General features: G+C 27.8%; 1 protein-coding gene and 1 pseudogene across 2 annotated transcripts; one reads left to right on the plus strand and one right to left on the minus strand.

The window, feature by feature from the left end:
- Positions 1-2,575: 2,575 nt before the first annotated feature.
- LOC149519033 (uncharacterized) lies at positions 2,576-6,542 on the minus strand (annotated as a pseudogene). The gene is made up of 6 exons (XR_016341907.1): positions 6,476-6,542; positions 6,270-6,381; positions 6,123-6,186; positions 5,485-5,586; positions 3,578-5,390; positions 2,576-3,149 (listed from the first exon to the last, which is right to left on the minus strand). The product of XR_016341907.1 is annotated as an uncharacterized LOC149519033 (transcript).
- Positions 6,543-13,372: 6,830 nt separating this feature from the next.
- LOC111287399 (methionine--tRNA ligase, cytoplasmic-like) lies at positions 13,373-21,477 on the plus strand. The gene is made up of 17 exons (XM_022877937.2): positions 13,373-13,620; positions 13,713-13,857; positions 13,944-14,097; positions 14,709-14,864; positions 15,184-15,414; positions 15,523-15,666; positions 15,937-16,027; positions 16,178-16,284; positions 16,380-16,494; positions 16,980-17,098; positions 17,210-17,275; positions 17,393-17,521; positions 17,648-17,791; positions 17,939-18,059; positions 20,201-20,430; positions 20,577-20,678; positions 21,038-21,477. Exons 1-17 carry the CDS (start codon positions 13,503-13,505, stop codon positions 21,266-21,268), a joined length of 2,403 nt encoding a protein of 800 aa, XP_022733672.2. The 5' UTR covers positions 13,373-13,502; the 3' UTR covers positions 21,269-21,477.
- Positions 21,478-21,720: the final 243 nt, after the last annotated feature.

A 21,720-nucleotide genomic window follows, 5' to 3' on the forward strand; every position in this document is an offset into this window, starting at 1 on the left:
CTACGTACAAACTCTCCAATCTTCCATGTTCTTTGATGCTTTTGATTTCATAGTTTTGGAATAAGTCCCAAAAAAATTATAAAAAAAAACAGTTGCTATCAAAGATATAATTCAATTAAAATTAGTTTTATATTTAAATCAATTGATGGACATGATATGGAAAGAATAAGAGATGAGAAAGCAATTGCCATTATGGAATTCTTAACTTTCAACACAATTTTTGAACAACATCTTGAAGAAAAACATATCTAATTCAACTGAAATTAAGATGAATTAATGAGACAGAGACATGCTAATGAATATATTCAAGATGTCTTATAAACTATAATATATATTGTCTGACTTTTTTATTCTTAGAAAATACTAATTCTAATTCAAAAAATTTTTCTTTTCAAAGTTTATTAATCTAGAAGTGGCAAATGGACGAATTTAGGTAGGATTAGATTGGATTTTTTGTATTCAGATAAGTTGGGATTTGACTTTATTTCAGATATTGATTATCTTAAATCTAAACACTTTCAAATTTGGGTTTTTTAGTTTGGATAATTTCAGATTTGACCGTACAAGATTTAAATTTTTGTTCAATCTTAAGTTCGGAGAGATTTGGATGAGTTTTGGATCATTTTGGAATTTTATAAAATTTAATTTTTTTTGCAAATTTGAATATAATAATGAAATTTGTTTTTTTACATAATCGTCAATGAGCTTAACAAATTTAAAATAAAGATGTAAATAGTACTAAAGTTAAATTTTAAAAATTGATAAATATTTATATAAATATAAAATATATTACAACCATATATAATATTATATTACAATATACATACAAACCTACTAAGATTTATTTACGTGGACATTTAAGTTGATAATTTTTTTGGATAACACATAGGATAACAATAAATAATCGTAATTTATATTATCAAAATAATCTAATAAAAAAACTTTTAAACTAAATCATAAAATAATAAATATTCAAATATTAATTTGAAAACAGATAAAAAGATATATGATTATTTACTTGATTTAATATTACCATTTAAAATATTCAAATTTGTTTAAATTGATAAAAATATACATGAATTACTATTTAAAAATTTTGGTTTAAGAACTTAAGAATATCCATCTTAATACATTTTATAAATCTCTAGTTAAATAAGCAAATAAAAACATCCATTTAAATAAATGGATAAAAATAGGTTCAATTATTTATATTTTAATATACTTGATGTAGAATTGAAAGCATAATAGATTATTGCTATTCTATTCTATCAAAAACTATTTTCTTTACTCCTTCCATTCAAGATTTCTTCAAATTCTTTATCTAAAAGTTTTCATTCATATTTCTTTTTCATAACACTATTTCCTCCATTAAATTTTCCTATTCTTATTTTCTTTTTATAATGATTTATATGATCTATAAGAATAAATAATGGATCTTTTCAAAAAAAAAAAAAAAAAGGTAGTGTTTTCTTGTTTCCTTAAGGTATGTGATATAATTTTAAAAAGGTTTACATTTGTTGATTTTCATGTAATTATAATTAATATATATGAGTTCTATTACTACTACTCTAAACTCTATTATATTATGGTGATAAAAATTTTAAATTGAACCTTTTTTATCATTCCTTTTTTTTTTTTTAATTAAATGAAATTTTTTTATCATAGATGCATGTGTGCATGGAGAAGATAAATGTTTAGGGGATTGAGGAATCGTTTACAATCTGATGAACTTCAGTTCAACTTTCTAAATCATATTTTTCTTTTCAATTTCAAATTCCTTTATTTTTTCTATCAACTTCACTATTAAATTTTAGCTACACTTTAACTTAATTATCAGTTTTTCTTATAATTTCTTAAGATCTATAAATACTTACTACATTTGGATTTTATATAAACCTCTTTTTTATATAACCAACTTTTATATAAAATAAATAAAAGTTTGATACATGACGTAATTAATATACGTAAAAATTAAATAAAATAAATTTTTCTTCATTTTTTTTCTTTTCTTATTTATTTTCTCTTCCCTTCTTTCTCTTAAATTCCTTTGAGGATTCAATTGATGGCAATTTAGAAATTGATTGATTCAATTTTGGTACATGATTAAATTTAATCTAATTAAAAGTTCGATTAAGTCAAGATAAAAAATTAAAGACACAATTGATTGTAATAAAATATTACAAATTTAAATAATTTTTTAATTATAATTCAAGGACATTTTTATCCTTTAATCTATTATTTTGAGCCAAACACTGTTTTTACATTAAATAATCTCTTTAAGTTTGAACAAACATCTACTAAATTTTTTTAAAATGTTTATTGAGTTTTTATATATACACATTATATCCAACGAGTGCTATGAGTTTATCAATTTTTGTTATTAATTTTATTTCCATTTTATATTTTAAAATAAAAATTTATTAGCTTCACATAATATTAACCATAAACTTCAACAGATTAGAAATATTGCTACATGTGCTTGTAAAAGGAAAAAAATGTTAATAATCATCAAACAAAAAGAGAAGTGTAAGAGATTGATGAGATGATTATTTCATAGAAATAAAAACTCCAAATATCAAAACCTTAAATTTATAAAAATTATCATTATAAATTAAAAAATTAAAAATAAATACAAATAATAATGAATTCGATTCTTCTTCATCACATTTCTTTCTATTACGTTTCAATACATTTTTAATTACGATTAGTAGATATAAAATTCACTAATTATTACATGTTTTACACGTGTAAATGATTACAATAAATGTCACCATTAGTAAAATATTAAATTTTTAGTTTTAGTGAATAAAATTTCAATGTTGATAGTTTCAACCATAAAAAAAACCTACGATAAGTTTATTAAAAACTAATTTATAAAAAATCCAAAACTTACCTTTAAAAGGTGACATGTAGCATGTTTAAGATTTCACTTGCAACTCCTGTTTTTTATTGTCCGGCGACGGTATCTTTTGTTAAAAAAAATAACAATAATAATAATAATTCACAGAAAAGTAATGAAATTAAGAAAAAAAAAAAAAAAAAAGGCAAATGAGTATCAACATAAAGATAGCCAGCATTTCTCCATAGATGTTGCCTATTTGTATCTTGTAGAGGGGTTTGATCCCTGCAATATCTCTACCAATAATTTCCTGGGAATTTTGAATGGAGTTGACGAATTTTTAAGAACCATATAAGACATTCACATTCGATCGTGGAAAATTTTTGTCAAGATATCTCTCAAAGCACGAAATTATCAATGATGGAAAACCAAAAACTTCTAAGCCTAATCAAAATCCCAAGCTAAACCTCCTTTCTCACGCCAAATAATGATTATTTTTCTTCTTTTATAGCCATGCCTAAATCTCAAACTAATTGAAGTTGCTACATCAATCATTTTTACTGTTCTGTGCAGCAGCCTCTGAAAAGGCAAAGAAAAACAAGAAATTTTACTGAAATATGTACTTAAGTTAGACTCTGGTTTTAACTAATGGAATGTTTCGAGGAGATAAAAATTCTAAGGCAAAAAGCAAAATGAAAAAAGATTGAACTATAATAATATGAAATAAATGCCACTTACCTCAACCTTGCAAAGTAAGCTCAATGAAATTCCCCTTGAATGATGATCTGAGCTCTTGACAGATAACAATTTCAATGCAGATTTTGATAGCGGCCAACCTTGAGACACCTTTATAAATGCATCAATGCTCCCGACCATGTGAGCTATGACGGTCTCATCTCTCTCTGAGTACTCAAAGGAATGCCTGCATTAGGTACTATTCAAATGTAAAAAGCTTCTCCTTTTGCAATTTCTTTCAACTTTCCCCCATTTTGGTGGGTGAACAGAAATTAAAAAAATTTTATATGACAAAGGAAATGAAGTGCACAATTGACCAGCTACTTTAAACCTTTTGAAAATATTATATCATCACTCTGAAGACTTTACCTATACGAGTCTCACCTTGATTTATTTGCACTCTTCACTATAAATCATCTCAAAGTACCTAAGATAATCCTGTCCTGCACTTTTCCCACAAGCCACTTCAGTGAAGACCATGTCTCCTGTGCCATTCAGTTAGCTGCCTGCAACACTACAATAGATTGTACACCTTAAATAAGGAATTCAAATCAAGGTCTACCATTGTCAAACTGGATAACACAAAATGATTCACGACAACTGTCAGGTTTAATTAAGCTACTTGCCATCTCTACATGTTGGGTTGATAAAGTTCCAAGAAAAATGTGCATTTATATAAATAATAAATGTATATAGAACAATTACTGCAAACATTTCAGCAAAAGGTGGCAAAAACTACGCACTATAAGCAGTACTTTTAACACAAAAACCACAAGGATAATTAAAGCTTATACTTAAAGGTGACAGCCTGGGAAAACAGGATCTGCTATGAAGGGAAAGAAGATAGGAAATTAAAGGTTCAAATGAGCCAAAAGAAGGACAAACAGGTTGCTGTTCTAGTTGAAAAAACTACCTTTCAATAAAAATTTAGACTGAAAGCCTGAATGAAGAATTTTGGTTTCTAATAGATGAATCAATATGATGGGACTATAATTTGATAATACCCTCAAAATGACAGATAAATAGATGTATAAAAGAGGGTTGAAAGGTTTTATTTAGGGCGGATAGCAGCAAGGTTGAGAAAAGAGATGCAGGTAATTTTAGGTTTGAAAGCACCTAAGACATTCAAAATTGAAAGAAGAAAATGGATAGTCCTTCAGAGGACTTCTTTTTCAAGAAATCACACTTAGGGTTCAATCTATTGTTCTGTATAAAAACTGAGAAATTATATCCCCGTTAGTGGCCTTCTGCTACTATACATGCACACATATGCATATATAAACATACGATAAATTGGGATTCAACCTTGAAGTTGGAAAAACTGAAAAACCAGACCTGAAAGACTTTGCAGCATCAATTATATCACCTATACAAACATCATTTGGGAACATCTGGACAACATGATACATGAACAAGCATTTCAAAACAATTAAACAAAAAGACATGAACCAATATGATGCTTCTTTTGCGAGCAAGTACAGGTTTTCTAATGCCTGTTTAACTTGAGCCAAAAATAACAGACATGGCATGAAACTAATGAATGAACAAACTATCATCCAAAAAGAAATATATGATAGTAACTTTTGTGAAAATAGTTTTGACACCAAGTTTTGATTTTTTTTTTCTTTTTCCATTTTGATTGCATCAAAAAATGCTAACTGTTAAATTTGACTTCCAAATTGATTTCAAACTGAATACCTTTCAACCCTTTAAGATTCCTTCACAAAATGAAATAACATAGGAGATCCAACCTGAGATGCAATAGAATCCAATGCACATTCCAAGCCTTCAAGATTGCCTTCCAGTGTATTTGATTCTGTAAGAATAGAAGTCAAAGGTAAATCAGCAGAAGGAAAAGCATTTAAGAGCAATTGCATGTGAAAATCAGACATAAGTCAATGAAGCCTCACCTTCAATATGATTTCTTGAAAGATCCTCAATTTCGTTAGAAATGTTAGCACTTTCAGCCTCTACTTGATTAAGTTCCTCTTTCAACTGTGCCAAGTATTTATCTGTATGAATAATTAAAAGAACACCAATCTAGAATCAGCACAACATTGCATTGCAGGCAGACAGATGTTTTCCTCTAATGTGCTAGGCATTCAAGTGTGCTAGATATTCATCTTTTAGTTTCTGTGTTTTCCTATGATTTTGCTTTTCGCCTTACTTTATAAAATACTTGCATTGCAGGCATGCAAATTAGAATATTAACACAGTAGACATGTTATCCGAAGGAGCATCAAAAACTTTGAATGGATCCTAAACTATCCAATTCCTTTTCGTATCAGAAACCTTCTAATTATCTAAAAACCCATTTAAACTCCACATTCCACAAATCCCAGAGATTTTTCACCAAAAAGAAAAAAAAATCCAACTTTGTTACTAAAACTCAGTAACCAAAACGTACAATCCGATTAAAGACTAAAACAAGCAAAAGAGGTACTTACTTAATACAATACCCTCTTTTAAGTTCAATTGTACATGTATATATGCAATTGATTTTAATAAAAATTAACCAAAAAAATCTAAAATATTAAAGGAAACATACTTAAATCTTCAATGCCTAAGAAACCCACGTCGGAATACTCTTCAACAATTTGCTTCACTTGACTCTGCATAAACCCAATCCGAAGTCTTAATTCAAAAAAAAAAAAAAAAAAGAAACAAAATATTAAAAAATAATATTGAGAATCACCTCAAAATGAGAAGTGCAATCTTTGAGCAACTTCTTGGAATCCGAAGAGAGAGCTTCACTCTCAACCTCATTTTTGTTGCTACTATGAATCTCCGAGAGCTCTTTTATTCGGCTAAAAACAGGAGAAAAAAATTAAATTAAAAAAAAAAAGAGTTTATATAGCAAGTAGCAAATTACTTCACAGTATTAAAAAGAGAGAAAAATACCTGCGAAGATTGAGAGGTGTGATGAAGAAGAAATCTCCATGGGCTCTGCCATTGCTTTTGTGTGTTTAAATGCATCTAATCTCCCGCCTGTTTGAAGGTTGGTTGAGTAGTTGAATTGGTGGCAGCGGAGGAAATATGTTATAATTCAAAAGGGCAAGTTGAGGATATTTATTTGTTTCGGGTGGAAATGCTGGGTTGGGCCCACTTTGGAATCAAGAAGTGGGCCCTCTTTTCAGGTCGACAATACTAAAGAGTTGTTCATGAGAAAAAAAATATAGTATTATTTTCAACTTTCAAGTAAAAAAGTTGCAAAAAAGAAAATCAAATATCCTTTTGATTTTGGTTAAAATATTAAAAAAAAGACATGAATTATTTTAATTTTTAAAATAATTTTTAATATTTTTATTATACTCAAATAAATTTTTATTTTTTAATTTATCTAAATAATTCTTTATTTTAACCGAAATATGGATTTATATAAAAAACTTATTGACATATAAATTAAAAGTTAAATTTTTATTTATATAAAAATTAAAGGTTAATGGTGTATTTAATATAAATTAAAATTTAATAATTTATTTAAATGTAATAAAAATATAAGAATTTACTAATAATAAATACATATGTTATCTTTAATATTCTAATTTAATCTTCTTTTCCTAATTAAAAATAATATAAAAAATTAGGAACTTTATAATTTGATGAAAAATTCATTAATAAATATATAAAAGCAAGAAATGGAAAAAATAAAAATTTATGAGTACACAATACCATCATTTATTAAATTTTGTTTAATTTTTGTCACCTTTTTATTTTATTAGTTGAATTAAAAGTCTATTTGTGTTAGGAAAAATGACTTCTAAAAAATTATTTTTGTATTTTCAGGTGTTTGTTTGATAAAAACTTGGCTAATCAATGGAGTATAACTTACTGGTTAATGAAAAATGAGATCATTTTTCTGAAAATTATCTTACAAATTTAAAAAAAAAAGATATTTTTCAAAAAATAACTATCTATAAGTAGAACTATTTATCAATACTTTAAAATATAATTTTACTTATAAATAATATTATATGAATAAATAACTAATATTTTATTGTAATATATTAATAAATAATATGTTATTAATATATTATATCAATAAATAATATTATTATATTAATAAATAATTTTATTTTAAGTATTTTTTATATTAACATAATATTTTAATTTTAAATATTATTATAAAATATAATTATTTTTTTATATTAATAATTTTAATAATAAATAATTTCAATCTATTTTAATAATAAATAATTTTTAATATTTTAATAGTTATATTAATATTATTTTAAAAAATAGATTTTGCGAAAAACAACCGAACAATGAAAAATATTTTTCATTAACTCATTCAAACAATAGAAAATCTGTTTCAATTCAAAAAATATAAATATTTTGTGGAAATTATTTTTTGAAAATCATTTTCTATGAAACAAACAGAGCCTAAGCTCAAATTGCTTTCACTTTGATTAATTAATTAGCCTAAATTATGTTAAAAAATAGAACATTTATTCATTTACAGTTGTGAGAATTTTAAACTTTGATAGCTATTTTTTGTTACTATCATGTGAAAATTTTAAAGCAATTCAATCCTCAAATGTTATCGTCAGAAGACAAAAATTGGACAATTCATATTTCAATTAATTGTTATGCATTCATCATATATTATTATGGTCATACATATTGCATAGTTATTAGAAATAAGGTTTTTTTTTAAAGAAAGTATTTTAAAATAAAAAAATACCTCAAGTAAATATAACCTATAAGAATCTGGCATGAACATAAGGGACTATTAATAATTATTATTTATGTCAAATATTATCTCAATTTTATAGGACAATTTAAAGAGTTCTAAATTAGATATATTTTTTAAACTTTACCTAAATACATGATAGTGAAAATGTGTGTTAATACTTAGGACTTTTTCATCTTGATCTAAAAATAAATTATTTTTGCTTTCACAAAAAAAAAACTAAAAATGATTTACTTTTCCAAAGAAGAAAAAAAAAAGATTTGATTTTTTGAATAAACAAAAGAATTAATTTTTAAACATTAAAAATATGACTATTTTTACTAAAATCTAAGGCTAATATGCAATTAATTTATACCATATTCAACAAGCGTTATGAGGTACTAATTTTTCTCCACACATAATCGACTCCCAAACTCAAAATTTATTTTTGCAAATTGTAAAATGTTTTTTTATAAAACTTTAAACCTATTTTAAATTTGTTTTAAATGATAAAATTTTTAAGTAACCAATTACACTTAAAAAAAAATATTAGTGATGACTATTCGATTTTTTTTGTTGAAAATGCTTTTTAACACTTGTTCGCTTTTCATTCCCTAAATCTAGCGATCAGGTTCCTTGAGTTTGCACGTCGTGATAAATAATATTAGTTTAGAGTTTATTTATATGTCATACAAAGATATAAGTTTAATTGGATATCTTTTAATATTATAAGGGGTCGTTTGGTTTGGAGAAAAGTAATTTTCCTTCATAAAATCTTACTTTTTATAATTTAATTCATTGGTTTGGTTCATAAAAATATGATTAATGGGTTTTTTAAGATTTCTAATAGTGTTAAGAAGTAGAAAAGTAGAAATGAATGAAAATTTTCCTCTCCTTTAGGTGTTTTAATATTTCAAAGGAAAAGTGAACATTTTTTCTCATTTTCCCTCACTTATTTTTAGATTATATAAATAATGTTATTTACCTTAGAAATGTAGTAAATTTTTTTTATAAAATATTATAAAATAATTTTTTTCTTAACATATTTAAAATAAAAGATTATGTTTTTAACACTATGCTATTGAAAAATTTAATCTTCAAATGTTGTTGTCGCAAGATAGAAATTGGACAATTCATATTTCAATTAATTGTCATGCATTTATCATATATTATTATGTTCATACATATTGCATAAGTTTTATAAATAAGGTTTTTTTTTTTAAAAAGAAAAGCATTTTAAAATAAGAAAATACCTTAAGTAAATATAACTTAGGAGTATCTGGCATGAAAATAGGGGAATCTTAATAGTTATTATTTATGTCAGATATTATCTCAGTTTTATAGGGCAATTTGAAGATTTTTAAACTAGAGATATTTTTGAAACTTTACTTAAATACATGATAGAGAAAAATGTGTGTTAATATTTAGGACATTTTCATCTTAATCCAAAAATAAATTATTTTTGCTTTCACAAAAAAAGAAAAAAAACTAAAAATTATTTGCTTTTCAAAAGAAGAAAAAAATAGATTTGATTTTTGGAATAAACAAAAGAATTAATTTTTAAACATTAAAAATATGATTATTTTTACTAAAATCTAAAGCTAACATGAATTAATTTGTACCATCTTTAGTAGGTGTTATGGGGGTGCTAATTTTTTCTCACGCATAATCGAATCATAGACCCAAACTTTATTTTCACAACTGCAAAATGTTTTTTTATAAAACTTTAAACTTATTTTAAATGTTTTATTAAAATAATAAAATTTTTAAGTGATTAATCACACTTAAAAAAAAGATTAGTGGCAACTCTTTAGCTTATTTTTGTTGAAAAATGCTTTTTAGCACTCGTTCATTTTTCATTCCCCAAGACTAATGATCATGTGCCTTGGGTTCTCACATCGCGATAAATAATATTAGTTTAGGGTTTATATGCCATAAAAAAGATATAAGTTTAATTGGATATCTTTTAATACTATAAAAGGTAGTTTGGTTCAGGGAAAATAAATTTCCTTCATAAAATCTTACTTTTTATAATTTAATTAATTGGTTTGGTTCATAAGAATATCATTACTGGGTTTTTAAAGATTTCTAATAGTATTAAGAAGTAGGAAAGTAGAAAGGAATGAAAATTCTCCTTTCCTCGAGGGTTTTTAAGTTTATGGAGGAAAAGTGAAAATTTGTCCCCATTTACCCTCACTTATTTTTAGATTATATAAATAATGTTGTTTACTTTAGAAACGTAGTAAATTTTTTTATAAAATATTATAAAGTAATTTTTTTCTTAATATATTTTAAATAAACATTACATTTTTAATAGTGTGTTATTGAAATCTTTACAAAAGTTATAATTAAAAATACGATTTTTGTTGAAAAGATGAAAATTTTATTTTTTATAATTCAACAAAAAGGATGATTTTAAAATAAAAAAAAACATGGTTTTTGTTTTAAATATGAAAATTTTATTTTTTAAAAATTTAATAAAAACGACTTTTTAAAGTAAAAACGTAGTCATTGTTAAAAAGACAACATTTCCAAAATAAAAATACAGTTTTTGTTATAAACATGAAAAAAATATTTTTCAAAATTTAATAAAAACAATGTTTTTAAGATATAAAATATGATTTTTATTGAAAAAAATGATATTTCTAAAATAAAAATATAATCTTTGTTAAAAACATGAAAAAATATATTTATCAAGATTTTATAAAGACAACGTTTCTAATATAGAAAACATAGTATTTGTTGAAAAAATATATAATTTTTAGAATTCAATAAAGACAATATTTCTAAAATAAAAACGTAATCTTTGTTGAAAATACAATATTTTTAAGATAAAAATGAAGTATCTGTTGAAAACATGAAAAATATTTTTTTCAAAATTCAATAAAAACAATATTTCTAAGATAAAAATATAATTTTTGTCAAAAATATAAGTCTTTTAAGATAAAAAAAGTTGAAAAAATATTTAATACTATTTCGCATACATTTATTGAAAAAAGTAAAAGTTTGTCTACGTATTTTCTTTGTGTAGGAACAATAACATTAGGATAGTAAATATAATTGTAAGATTATATTTGTTGAAAATATAAAAAATTATTTTTCAAAATTATTTAGTTTCAATAAAAACAATATATTATTCACATATTAACATTATGAATATCACATGTTATCAAGGATAATATAATAAAATATTTTATTAGATAAATTTATATTTTTGTGAACCAAACACAAAAATCTTATATTTTGTAAGTTAACAAAACCTAAGAATCATACATTCTCCTTTAATATTACTTTTTCCTTAACTCATTTTTCTTTTCGAAATATAAAAATTTGTGAACCAAATCCCACTTTTAAGAGTTATTTTTTATTTGAGCCTAATTATATTTATTTTGGGGTTAATAATATTTGTGGTTTTTAAATTTTTAGTTAAATTTTATTTTAGTCACTAATTTTTTAAAAATTTCAATTGGATCCAATTTCTCTAAATTGTCATATTTTGATATTTTCGTTTATAAAAACATTTAAATTGATAGTAAATACAAGATGGTACCACGTGGATGGTGTTAATTATATCTCATATGGCAAACAGATGAACCAACATACAATTTCACTCAAAGTTTAGGGACTAAGATGATATTATCTCGATTTTTTTTTTATTTTAGATATATTTTATAAAATATTAAATTTAAAAAATATTTTTATATTTTTATTATAATATAATTTATTAGTTAAATAAATTTTTTTATAGAAAATGGAATTTCAAAAATCAAAATTAAGTTAAAAATTTTAAAACCCTTTTAAAAAAATTAACTAAATAATTCTATAATGGTTTAGAAGTTAAATAAAAAACTCTATATCATTTTAAAATATTAAGTAAAATTTACACATCATTTTAAAAATTGATTAATTAATTGATTTATAATTTTTTATTGAAAAAATTTATTTTGAGTTTATTTTATTAAAATTTTATAGTTATACATAATAAAAAAATTAAAATGACTTTTATGTCCTCGATCCACTAAGGAGAAAAATCGAATTGTCGCAAATAATGTTTTTTATTCTATATAAATATAAAAGTTTTAATATAAAAATAGTTTCAATGTAGATTTTTTTTTTATAGAAAATTTTTTGATAGATTAATAATCTATTGTTTAAATAATATGAAAATTGTTGTGTAATATTTTAAAATGATATGGACTTTTTTATTTAATATTTTAAATTAATATAAAGATTTTTACTTAATTTTTAAAATGATATGAAATTTTTTAAAATGATTTTTAATTTTTTTAACTTAATTTTATTTTTTGAATTTATTTTTAATTTTAAAATATTATTTTACTGATAAATCATATCACTATAAAAAATAAAAATTATTTTGAATTATTCTTTATAAAATATATTTGAAAAGGAAAAAATAGATATTTAATATTTTAATAGAAAATGTAGTTTGATAGAAAATCATATTTTTACAGTAATTTATCGGTAAAATAATATTTTTAGTACAAAATAGATTTTAAATTTTAATTTTGTAAATTTATTTTCTATTAAATGCAAAATTATTAACTAATAAATTATATTACAATAAATATATAAAAATTTAATTATAAATTTATTATTTTATAAAATATATATAAAATATAAAAAATTTGGTTATAGTAACATTCTTGATCTCAAAATTTACTTTGATTTCTCGTTTGTCATTGAGATGCTGGTTAAGGACGGTGCTATTAATTTTTTATTTTTTTATTCATGATATTTTATATTCGATAATTATTTTAAAATTAAATCGAATTGAATCGTATGATAAAAATTTTCAGCATTTATTTTTTTTATTTATGAAATTTGATATCAAAATTTTACTTAAAAAAACTAATTTCTTTATCACTCGAATAGACAAGAATCGATTTTATTAACCCATTATTTTGTTATAAGACTGATCTTCTTAATCAAATCTTATTCATAAGTAAAAAACCTTGGTGAAAAAGCAAATTGATACACATCCAATATCCTATCGCCACGTTCACTTTGACCGTTTTTTCAACTCTAGGTCTTTCTTTGCGTGGAGCTGAAGTACCTGATTCTAATCCCCTGCAATAAACCCTCAACTCCATCCCAGCGCCTCCTCTGCTCCCATACTCACCTTTCTGAAACATTTCCAGGCACTGAACGCTGAACGCTAAACGCTAAACGCAAAACGCGAAACAGAAAAAGCTCGAACTTTATTTTCAAGTGCGCCAAAAAAACCAATCAAAGCCAATGGGAGACCTAAATCAGACGGCTCCAAAGCTACCAGTCCCAGGGAAACGCAACGTCCTCATCACCAGCGCGTTGCCTTACGTCAACAACGTTCCGCATCTCGGCAACATCATCGGCTGTATACTAATCATCGTCTCAATATCTAGATTTCAATTGTTTTTGTTAGCGTTTCCCATAATTTTGAAGTTTTTTTTTTTTTGTTTGTTAAAGGTGTCTTAAGCGCCGATGTTTTTGCTCGCTATTGCCGGTTGCGAGGGTATAATACCGTATACATTTGCGGAACTGATGAGTACGGAACGACGACGGAGACTAAAGCCATGGAAGAGAATTGTACTCCTCAAGAGATTTGTGACAAGTAATTTTTTTTTAGATTTTTTTGAGAAATTCTGGTGAAAATGTGTTTTTTATTATCTAAGTTTCTGAATTTATTTGAATTTTTAGGTATCATGCACTTCATAAGGAAGTTTATGATTGGTTCGATATAAGTTTTGATAAGTTTGGAAGAACATCGACTCCGGAACAAACTGAAATTTGTGAAGCAATTTTCAAGAAGCTATGGGATAGCAATTGGCTTTCGGAGAAACCAATGCAACAGGTATGTTGGCTATATTTCGCGAAAGACTTCATTTGGTTAATTGGTTGTTGCTTTTCTTTACTTGCTTTTTTGCTATTCTTCACAAGTTGATAGCATAATTGAATAAAGTAGAAGCAAATGTGGATATCAAATCATAATTGATGGAAAATGAGGCGATTGTTATAATGTAATATTAATTCTAGCATAAATGCCTTATGTAAGAGTAAAATCATGTATCTTGTCATACAACAAAAGATATATGATTAGAGCCTTAGACTTTGTTTTTTTGCTAGTTTATTTTTTTAGTTACCAGCCTTGTTACATGTTTCTGACAAGTGAAAACAAATGTAACAAAATATAAAATCTTGTTTTAGATGGAGTGATCAAAAGACAAAAAATGGGACCAAGACATGATAAATGTTCATTGAAGTAAAATAATAATTTTGAGTATATGTAAAAAGTGAATTTTTTCATTTAAAAAATTTCGTTTTTTTTTTTTGCGGGGAGGGGGTGGCAGGAGAGTAACAAGCAAATTGAAAAAGTTCAAATAATTGGAGCCACAATTCATCACCGAGCTAAATATCCTGTTTTTCAGTTGTTCTTTTTTGACTTGAATTCCTCTTGGCATCTAGCTTTTCTGTGACACATGCCAACGATTCCTGGCTGATCGGCTTGTGGAGGGCACCTGTCCAAATGAAGGGTGTAACTATGATTCTGCTCGTGGAGATCAATGTGAAAAGTGTGGGAAGCTTTTGAATCCTACTGAACTAAAAGATCCTAGGTGCAAGGTACAGTTAGACTAATAACTAAATTGACTTTTTTATCAATAGTTGGGATTCTTGTGGTTACTTTTTTTGCCCAAGGCATTGTAGTTAGTACTGCTTTTTGAATTGTGGAAGGGATATTATTTCTGGAGATATGCATATAGCCTGTGGCTGAACTTGATTGTTGTTTGATAAGGCTAGTGAATGAAATATGAATTTTTTAGTGCCACTGTATTGCATCTTTTTTTTTCCTTTTCCTTTAACGATGAAGTTTGATAAGAAAATTGTAAAGAAATGAAAATTATTGCAAGTGATGAGGTTGATATTTGAGCTTTAATTACAGGCATGCCAAAACACTCCACGTATTCGTGACACAAGACACTTATTTCTTGAGCTTCCTTTGCTAAAGGATAAATTAGTTGAGTACATCAACAATATGTCAGTTGCTGGTTCTTGGAGCCAAAATGCTATTAATACAACACAGGCATGGCTCACTGAAGGACTTAAAGCACGGTGTATTACTAGAGATTTGAAGTGGGGGGTTCCTGTACCACATGAGAATTTCAAGGACAAGGTAATATGGATTTTCAATAAATGATGGTGCTTTTAGTGCATTTTTTTCATTAAAAATATGTTTGGAGTTTATTGATATTCAGTCTTCATTCAAACCATGTGTTGATAGGTTTTCTATGTCTGGTTTGATGCACCTATTGGATATGTCTCAATTACTGCATGCTACACTCCAGATTGGGAGAAATGGTGGAAAAATCCTCAAAATGTAGAGCTGTTTCAGTTCATGGGAAAAGATAATGTACCATTTCATACTGTAAGTATCATGTTTGAAATTACCTTGACTATTTTGAATGACAAACAGAGGGTGCTATATCTATTCATGTGTTTCATGTCAATCAATTATAGCTTGCATTATTTTCCATTCATTACAGAGTGGTACCGTGTGTTCCACACTCCCAGTAAATGCATTATCTTCCCGTAGAAAGTAGTGAAAGAAACATTGTTTAAATTTGTTAACTTTTTTCACCTATGGAGTTGTTTTAAGCATTCTTCAAGTTTTAAATGAAATATTTTTCTATTTCAGGTGATGTTTCCATCAACACTTCTTGGGACTGGTGAAAACTGGACTTTGATGAAGAGCATCAGTGTTACAGAGTATTTAAATTATGAAGCTGGTTGGTAGCCATTTGATTAATTTGGTCCATACACAGTGGGGAAATGAATTGATTTGAGTTGAGATTAGTGAATGCTAGAGAAGTAAAATCATGAAGTTTTCATTTTAGCAGCCCGAAATACATAATATTTTATTTGCTTTGGTTCTGTAGGGAAGTTCTCCAAGAGTAAAGGCATTGGAGTTTTTGGCAATGATGTAAAGGATACTAAAATACCTGTAGAAGTTTGGAGATATTACTTGTTAACCAATAGACCTGAGGTATCCCTGTTCATTTAACATCATTTATGACTGTTTTATTTGGTCTTGGATTATACTTACTGCTTTCTGTGATTTTATTGTTTTGGAAAAACTAGGTTTCTGACACCTTGTTTACATGGGATGACTTGCAAGCAAAATTGAACAACGAGTTGCTTAGTAATTTGGGCAACTTCATCAATCGAGTTTTGAGTTTTATTGCAAAACCACCAGGTTAATCAGCTGGTTGACTTGAATCCTTTTGTTTTAAGAAGTTGCCTACTGGTCTTTCCTTGAGAGTTCGAAATTTGTTGATATATTCAAGTTGGTTGGAAAGGAATTATGTGGTGTGTGATATGATCTAGAGGTTTATTTCATAATTGACAGAAATTTTCTTCATAATTCTGCTTATGCTTTAGTTCAGTGACGATTGAAAAAGGGGTAGGTAAAATATACCCCTAATCTTGACAATAAGAAATTACCGATCAAACTTTGTTTTATGTATCATTGGTGGTGAAATAACTAGATGTTACTTTTGGAATAGTCTTTATGATTGAGAATTGGTCAATAAGCTTGGTGCTTCATTGAGTAACTGCAACATTTTGTTTCCCTTTTCATTCGTTTTGGGAAATGGATACATATTTAGCAGCCCCTTTTTCTGATTCACTTAATTAACGATATGCCTAGTGAATTTAACTAACGCTTGCTGGCTGCTACAGGTCAAGGATATGGTTCCATTATTCCTGATGCACCCACTGCTGAGTCACATCCCTTGACAAAGACTTTGAGTGAGAAAGTTGGTAAACTTGTGGAGCAATATATAGAAGCCATGGAGAAGGTGAATGGTGTTAAAACTTTGACAGCATTTTCACATATGACTAGAACCCTGTCACCCTTTGCTTCCTCATACTGTTGTAACTGCTCTTACAAATGTTTGAACTTTGTGCAGGTGAAACTAAAGCAAGGATTAAAAACTGCAATGAGCCTCTCAAGTGAAGGAAATGCATATCTGCAAGTAAGTTGGAAAAACTTGTAGTTCTAGAAATTAATGTGTTGAGTTACTCTGTTATAGGTTACTTGGTCTGGCTAATGGCACTTTCCCTGATGTATTTTGTTGATAATTACCATTCAGGAAAGTCAATTTTGGAAGCTTTACAAAGAAGATCAACCTTCTTGTTCAATTGTTATGAAAAGTGCAGTTGGGCTAGTGCATATTCTCGCATGTCTATTGGAACCTTTTATTCCATCTTTTTCTGTTGAGGTAATCTAATAGGTGCAGAGATTTTCAACTGGTGTGATTGGAACTAATTTTGTTTCATATAGCAGTGCTGGCTGTTTAACTTGATTTCTTATGTTATGAGTTCTATTTTTTTGGGTGCACTTACAGGTATTTAAGCAGCTTAATTTGCCTCCTCAAGCACAAATTTCACTTTGTGATGAGAAAGGAGATGTTGATAGGGCTAGAAGACTGTGGGAGATAATACCTGCTGGGCATAAAATTGGATTTCCAAAACCTTTGTTTGAGGAACTGGTATAAGTATCTTCCATGTGATATGTCAATATTTAATTTTCTCCTTTATTTTATTTATTTATTTATTTTTTTGGTGGCTTGGGTTCGATTGGCATGGTACTTTTTCCTTTTTTTGTTGCTTATACTGTAAAAGTTAATTAATAACAGAAAACTGAAAGAGTTGAAGAACTGAGGCAGCAATATGCTGGAAGTCAAGCTGATAGGCATGCTAGGGCAGAAGCTGATGCTGTGAAGACTGCTGAGCAACTGAAGAAAACAAAAATTTCAGGTTGAATATGTTCCCTTTGTTTAAGTCATGCTTCCAGATTCCTTCTTTCAATTATTTTCTGTTTACTAATGTTTGTGGACGTCTGAATAGATGCACTGTATGGCTTCTTGTATCAGCTATCTGTTTGTGGACTCATCACTCGTGTTATATAGCATTCATAGTTATTTTTCTAACTTTATGAATGACTAATCGAGGGATCGCATGTGAGTTACTTTATGCTTAACTTTCATTAAATTTTGTATTTCTTCACTTGAATATATATATATATATATATATATATATATATATAGAGAGAGAGAGAGAGAGAGAGAGAGAGAGAGAGAGAGAGAGAACCCGACTCCCCAATCTCTCTGGGCTCTGGTGAGTTTTTCTTCTTCTCTGTTTTTGTCTTTTTCTCAGGGATTGCATGTGAGAAATGTGTTTACTTTATGCTTAACTTTCATGAAATTTTGTTTTTCTTCACTTGAATATATATATATATATATATATATATATATATATATAGAGAGAGAGAGAGAGAGAGAGAGAGAGAGAGAGAGAGAGAGAACCCGACTCCCCAATCTCTCTTGGGCTCTGGTGAATTTTTCTTCTTCTCTGTTTTTGTCTTTTTCTCAGGGATTGCATGTGAGAAATGTGTTTACTTTATGCTTAACTTTCATGAAATTTTGTTTTTCTTCACTTGAATATATATATATATATATATATATATATATATATATATAGAGAGAGAGAGAGAGAGAGAGAGAGAGAGAGAGAGAGAACCCGACTCCCCAATCTCTCTTGGGCTCTGGTGAATTTTTCTTCTTCTCTGTTTTTGTCTTTTTCTCTTTGCCAGCGCTTTTCCCGCTTATCTTTCCACCATTGTTTCTTTCTCTTCTCTATTAATCCTCCCTTTCTTTCTGAAATTCTAACCAAGAAAATTTCCCTCTCATACTGATACAAAAAGATCTAACTCTAAACCGTTATTAATGTAATTTACAAATGTTTCGGCAATATCAAATCTTTGTGAATGGATTATCTCTCCTTTTTCTAATGGGTCCATGCTTGCTCAGGCGCCCAACTACTAAGGCTTAATGAGATCCTTGCAGGGTTGGCATCGGGTCGGGTTCGGGGCGGGTTTTGCTCGCCCCGAACCCGACCCGACTTAATGCATAAAAAACCCGAACCCGACCCTACCCGAAATTTTTTTGTTTTTTCATACCCGAACCCGAACCCGACCCGACACTATATAAACCGTACCCGATCCGATCATACCCGAAATTAATAAAATATTATTTTTTAAATATAAATATTTAAAAATATCATTATATAAATATATATATAATTAAAAAATTAAAAAATTAATTTAAAAAATTATTTTTATATATATATCGGGTCGGGTAGGGTCGGGTTTGCCTAAAACCCGACCCCGACCCGACCCCGACTTTGTCTTCATGCTACCCGACCCGACCCCGACCCGACCCCCGATTTTCAAAAAAAAAAAACCGACCCTAAAAAATCGGGTCGGACCGAAACCCGTCGGGTACGGATTTTTTTGCCTTCCCTAGATCCTTGAGTTTGTTACATTTGCAAGTTTTCAAGGATCAAGGTCCTTATTTCCTTATTATATTGTATGCATGCTCCTGTCTGAAATTGACTTTTGACTTGCCGCAGAGGTTTAAGAAAAAAAGTTTTTGACTTTAGTGTATTTGATGTGATTATTTTAAAATATTTGTCATAATATTGATGTTTAAAAGTTTTTAATTCCAAAAAGTAAAAAAAAGAAAAAGGATGCCAGAAAAGTGAGTGCTTGGTGTTCACAGAAGGAAAGTCTTAAAAGCGAAAGATGGACATTTTAAAAATAAATAAATAATTTTACATTGAAATTAGTTGAAATAACTAAAGGCGTTTTGAACATTCAAACTTTTCATTAAATCTATATGTCAGCTTATTACTGCTGTTCTTTCGGAACTCTTTTTTGGAGCTTTAGCTTTTGGTCTCTAGAAGCTCATTGAGATTTAATCTAAAGCTAAAGTCTGTTCTGTAAGCGATGGCAAAAAATTCTTGGTTATTCATTGCTTTTTGTTAGATATGTTTATACCTATTATGTGGAGATTATAAATCTGTGGTTGCTTAGGGAGGTAAGTTGTTATTTATGACAGATGGCAAGAAACCAAAGCCCGCAAAATCTGCAGTTGACTCTAAAGCAAAGCCTACTACTGAACCAGAAATTTCCATTACAAGACTTGATATCCGGGTTGGCAGAATTATAAAAGCTCAGAAGCATCCTGATGCTGATTCATTGTATGTTGAAGAGATTGATGTGGGTGAATCCGAACCTCGAACAGTTGTTAGTGGACTTGTCAAATATATTCCTCTGGAAGAGATGCAGGTATTTGTTTTCTGCCTTGTAAATTATTCAAGATATTGGTGTATCTTCTTTTGGTGGCGATGGGGTGCTTGGTAATACAACTTTTATATTTCTATATTCAAGGTTTTTCTCCTACTAATCTCTTCTCTGGATTTGATATTGGGCAGAATCGGCTGGTTTGTGTTCTTTGTAATTTGAAGCCAGCATCCATGCGGGGTATAAAATCACAAGCAATGGTTCTTGCTGCTTCAAACAGTGACCACACCAAGGTAAGCAAATACCTTTCAGTATCAGCATCAACCGGTGCATTGTTTAAGCTCTCTCTCTCTCTCTCTCTCTCTCTCTCTCTCTCTCTCTCTCTCTCTCTCTCTCTCGTGATAATACTATCATTGGTTGCTAGATGTAAAATTTTGTACTGTTGAATAACGCGAGCGAGTGATTTAACAGTTGCATGACATATCATTATAGGCTTGTATACGGGAACTTTCATTCGACAAAATGACTAGATGTCGTCATAATTTTGATGCCCTCATGTTTCACTAATTGTGCTAAGCTTGTAACAGTTATAGGATGGTTCTAAACAACACCTTTCATGTTTATGCTGTTAATTTTTGTTGTGGGCTTTCAGGTGGAATTGGTTGAACCACCAAAGACTGCCACGGTTGGAGAGCGAGTTACCTTTCCGGGTTTCACAGGCGAGCCAGATGAAGTCTTAAACCCGAAGAAGAAGGTTTGGGAGACACTACAGGTGGATCTCCACAGCGACGCAGATCTGGTGGCCTGCTACAAAGATATTCCTTTGACCACATCCGCAGGAGTTTGCAAAGTTTCTTCCATTAGCAATGGATCAATTAGATAGATAAATGCTTAGATCACTGAACAGCATCAAACTTCCCTCCCCCTCCCGGGAAAAAAAGAAGGAAAATTGTTTTGGTTGTTATAACTATTATTTATATTTTGTGCTTTACTTTTTATTTGCCTCATGTTTTGGTAGTGTACGTTTTTCTGTCATGGATATGAAGTACTGAACTACGGAGAAATCATGAAACTGCATTTTTACGGGAGACATATTAGACTTAATAATTCGTATTATTGTATTGTATAAAATATTATATTTGTATAATATTTTACATAAAAATCACATATTAACATGAAAATATAAAATATAATTTTTAATTTTATTAAATTTATTGATGGTTTTTTTAAAATTTTAAGTTGTTTTATTTTTTTATTTTTTATTCATATAATTTTTATATTATGTCTTTGTATCGTGTTTTAAAATATTAAATTTAAGAAATATGTATATGAGTT

This window comes from Durio zibethinus, chromosome 4 (genome assembly GCF_047325235.1).
Source record: "Durio zibethinus cultivar Kanyao isolate XHJ-2024 chromosome 4, ASM4732523v1, whole genome shotgun sequence".
NCBI lineage: Eukaryota > Viridiplantae > Streptophyta > Magnoliopsida > Malvales > Malvaceae > Durio > Durio zibethinus.